At 42.3% G+C, this 4,936-nt stretch overlaps 1 protein-coding gene across 1 annotated transcript; it reads left to right on the forward strand.

Moving 5' to 3' along the window:
* Positions 1-1,865: 1,865 nt before the first annotated feature.
* On the forward strand, positions 1,866-3,719 carry lingo1a (leucine rich repeat and Ig domain containing 1a; the record flags this gene model as incomplete). The annotated part of the gene is made up of 1 exon (XM_079270413.1): positions 1,866-3,719. The coding sequence occupies exon 1, from the start codon at positions 1,872-1,874 to the stop codon at positions 3,717-3,719; it is 1,848 nt and encodes a 615-aa protein (XP_079126539.1). The 5' UTR covers positions 1,866-1,871.
* Positions 3,720-4,936: the final 1,217 nt, after the last annotated feature.

Raw genomic sequence — 4,936 nt, forward strand, 5'->3', positions numbered from 1 at the left:
TCACCCCATAATTAACTGTCAACAATGATATAACCATAATACCACAGATTTGTTTCCCCTTTACTCTACAGTCTATATCTGTCCCATGTAATATGGTCCATGAAATCAACTGAAGCACAAACATGTGCACTATCCTTCTTCATAAACCTTGTTTGGATCCTCGATGTGTGGCAATCGACTATAAAGACAAATTCAGAGCAAGAGATGAAACTCTGTACCACTGGCAAAATTCTACATATTGTGACAACAGCCCTCACAAGTAGACTGGTGTCCCCCCAGAGACATGGCCTGGTGAGTGTGAAATAGATGTGAGGGACTTAGTTTCTGTTTTTTTCTTTTCTTGCACATTTCATCATGTCAGAGAATTACGATCCAACTACATGTGCTTGAACGTTGAAAATAACATCCTTTGAAGCTGGTGTTGGTAATCTTGAGAAACTGGCAAGACTATGACAGATTAACAAAAAAAAGGAAATATATATATATATATATGGCCAAATGAATCATTAAAACTCTTAAAATCAATCTACCTCATACTACTGGACCCCTCATCCAAAAAATAGTTCAGAATCATCGTCTGCAAATCAAATGTTCAATTTCTTCTATAATGTAAATAATAACGGGACATTCTAACATGATACAATCAATTATTAATTACATTGTTAGTGGAAGGGTTGGAGGCATGCGAACAGATGGCATTGGAATTAAATGGTTTGTTTTTTGCTCTAAAACCCTGTATTTATTATTTATCTTTCTGTATCCAATCCCCTGTTGGTGTGTGGTCTATATTTTATCGTAAAGGATTGCATGAGTCGAGTGTCAGCCACAGCACATACATCACACTTGCCACCATCCGTCTTTGATTGCATCCTGCCGTTACTGCTGCTCCACCCCCCTACTGTTTTTTTTAAACGCAACAGATTCAGGTTAGAAGTAGGATGAAAATAACAAGGATGAAAAAAGAGTTGATTATACTAGAACAAATAAGTGTTTAGCATCTGTCTGTAGCGCAGCATGAATTGGATTACCGGCTGCCAATTCCACTTGAAGCTGCACCCCTCATTCTTTACCAGGGGCACGGACATATAGCACCGACTGATTGATCATCTGCAAGGTGTGCAGTGGAAATGGCGTTGAGCACTCGACAGCAGAGACAATGAGTGTATAGTGCAAGATGTATGTAGATTAGTCTAATTATTTGGCATTTGATTTTCTTATGAAGATCCTCCTCTATGTCACATATAGGTGTGGTAGAATGCTGCGCAGTCACAGCAGGTACTTGCATCTGAAATACCCTTTGAGGCTCATGTGCAGAATAGTGCACGATGCAGAATTCAAAACTGTCAGCGCTCTCAATTATGCAAGCACATACCTTATTCCTCGTAACCACCCACCTCTATTCATCTCAAGTCTACCCCATGAATATTGCAGCGGGATTCATACTCACTGTTCTGTTAGGAATTGTGTCACACCAGCATGGCATCCTTTTAGCACTTGTGATTGTTGAAGTAACCATCTCGTAGAAAATGGACCCAATGTCCAAAGGAAAGTGTTGTGATTTAAGTTTACACTGCAGGGCTACACTTCAGCCACATATGATGTAGAATTGCTGAATTTACCAGAGCATATTTGCATATCCGCCCATAGCTCAGTGATGTCAAACCATGTCATACAACTTAATTCGAATTTTCTCCTATTGTCCATGTTTGAGCTTACGTATTTTAATGTTCTGCAATCGGCTTTTTTTGTTGACAAGAAGGAAATTCAGAGCTAAAAAAATTTGACGAATTGGAAGGTAGTCTAAATCATTGGTGTGTCACTTATAACTAAATATTTCCCTCTTCTCTGTGTCTCCATAGGTAACCGATAAGATGGCGGCCGGGGAAGCGACTGGGCACAGCTACCTAGTGGCTTGCTGGCAGCCCATTCTGATCCTGATGCTTGGCACTGTGCTGTCTGGCTCTACTACAGGCTGTCCATCCCGCTGCGAGTGCAATGTTCAAGAGCGCTCTGTGATGTGCTACCGCAAGAAGCTCATGACAGTTCCTGAGGGCATTCCTGCAGAAACAAAACTGCTGGACCTCAGCAAGAACCGCATCAGAACCATCAACCCAGACGAGTTTGCCAACTTTCCCAACCTCGAACACCTGGAGCTCAGTGAAAACACGATCTCCACTATTGAACCTGGAGCGTTCAACAACCTTTACGGCTTGCGGACATTGGGTCTGCGTAGCAACAAGCTCAAGCTGATCCAGCTCGGTGTCTTTACTGGCCTGAGCAATCTCACACAGCTGGACATTAGTGAGAACAAGATTGTCATCCTGTTGGACTACATGTTCCAGGATTTGTACAACCTGCGATCTTTAGAGGTGGGTGATAACGACCTGGTTTTCATCTCTCACCGGGCTTTTCATGGCCTAAGTAGCCTTGCGCATCTGAGTCTTGAGAAGTGCAACCTGTCCTCTATTCCGACAGAGGCTTTTACCCACCTCCACAGTTTGATCACGCTCAGGCTGCGCCTCCTCAATATAAATGTCATACGGGATTATTCCTTCAAAAGGCTATATCGGCTGAAAGTATTGGAAATAGCCAATTGGCCGTATCTGGATACGATGACCCCAAATTGCTTGTATGGATTAAATCTCACCTCCCTGACCATTGCAAATGCCAACCTGACCACAATTCCTTATGTAGCCTTGCGGCACTTGGTTTACTTGCGCTTTCTTAATCTTTCATATAACCCCATCCATACCATTGAGGGGAATAAGCTCCATGATCTTTTGCGTCTGCAGCAATTTCACCTGGTAGGAGGCAGACTGGCAATGATTGAGCCCTACTCTTTCCGTGGTCTAAACTACCTGAAGATTCTTAATGTGTCTGGAAACACTCTTAGCACTTTAGAGGAGTCTGCTTTCCATTCAGTTGGAAACCTTGAAACCCTTGCCTTGTATGATAATCCCCTGGCCTGTGACTGCCGACTGTTATGGGTTTTCCGGCGACGCTGGAGACTGAACTTCAACAGGCAGCAGCCTACCTGTGCCTCCCCTGAGTTTGTCCAAGGCAAAGAATTCAAAGACTTCCCGGATGTCCTGCAGCCAAACTACTTCACTTGTCGCAAGTCTAGGATTAGAGATCGCAAACCCCAGCAGAAATTTGTTGACGAGGGAGCCATTGTTCATTTTGCTTGCCAAGCAGATGGAGATCCGGCCCCAGTGATAATGTGGCTGTCCCCGCAGAAAAAGTTTATCACCACCAAGACAATTGGAAGGCTCTCTGTCTTGCCAGACGGCACCCTTGAGGTTCGCTATGCCCAGATTCAAGACAATGGTACATATGTGTGTATAGCTAGCAACGCAGGAGGAAATGACACCTCCCTTGCTCACCTGCACATTCATAGCTACTCGCCTGACTGGCCACACCAGCCCAACAAGACCTTTGCTTTCATCTCCAACCAGCCCACAGAAACTGGTGCTAACGGTACAAGAGCCAATGCCCCTTTCCCCTTTGATATAAAGACGTTGATCATTGCGACCACAATGGGCTTCATCTCTTTTCTTGGTGTCGTCTTGTTTTGCCTGGTACTGCTCTTCCTTTGGAGCAGAGGTAAAGGCACCACCAAGCACAACATTGAGATTGAGTATGTGCCACGGAAATCGGACGCTGGCATGAGCAGCAGCACAGTGGATGCCCCTCGCAAGTTTAACATGAAAATGATTTAACAGAGCTGTGGAATTAACACATTTTGGACAAAAAAAACAAAAAACAAGACAAATGGAAAAGAAGACACTTTCTTTCCCCCCTTACAAACCTGTGGATCCCGGTCTGTTAACATTGACTAATACGTTTTTTCCTGACTGAAGCACTAGAGAGGAAGGCAGTTCTTGACTTTCACAAGTGAGAGGGAATGAAAGCACATCCCCTGCTACAGGGCATTGGTGGTTTCTACAAGGCCTGTGGGGGCATCAATTGAAAGTCAAATTTGTCATGAGCAGTTCATACTCCTGTGGATTTATACTGGGAAAAATATATCGTAAAAGAAAAACACTTCAAACAGCCAGAATGCAAGGGGCAGATCATAGTTTGGCCATTGCTGTCTTGTGTCTGTATCTTTAATTTAGTGTTTGTTCCTTTTTTTTATTGCCAAGGTTAGATGTCAAGTTATGAATAAGATTTATATGGGTTGATGAGCACATTTATACAAAGTCGATGCATTCGAATACATCATTGTTATACTATGTGCTACATATGGTCTGTTTTCTTTCCTAAAGTGATGATTGTTCTGTAAACCATCAAATGTACAGTATATCTGTGTCACAATACCTGATTAAAAAGAAAAGGCAATTAGCAGAAATACATAACATAGTATGGCACAATTATAATATGGAGGATACAAAACTGTTGTGTGACATACTATATAAAACTTGACTTGAATTTCACAACTACTAATTCACAGCCACCGTCTTGACCAAGAAAGTGCAATGACGGGTAATCTAAAGCAGTTTACATTGGTCATTATGTGACCTGAAAAGCGGAATATACAAATACAAGTGCTCCGTAAATACGTAGATTGAGTAATATACAAATACAGCCGTGCAACTTTTACTATTGATACCAATTATCACAACTGTACTTTAAAAATGATGTTTGAATAGACAAATATAACAACATTTAGTGTTGGAAACTAGCAGCAAATCCTGTTGCTTAATGTGGCTCTTAATATCGGATTCAAGCATTGGGGAAATACTCTAATAAAGCATTTTGCACCCTGCATATGATATCAGTATCAGCGTCACTCATCCCTAAGTTTTAGATGTAACCCAGACAGTGCACACACATGGATTGTGGGCATGATACAGAAGGAAATGTGAGATGTTGATGATATGATGGGGCTCCGTACTAACAATAGATGCAGCATCTATGCTACGGCTTTACCATC

Source organism: Melanostigma gelatinosum, assembly GCF_949748355.1.
Source record: "Melanostigma gelatinosum genome assembly, chromosome: 1".
NCBI classification, from domain to species: Eukaryota; Metazoa; Chordata; class Actinopteri; order Perciformes; family Zoarcidae; genus Melanostigma; species Melanostigma gelatinosum.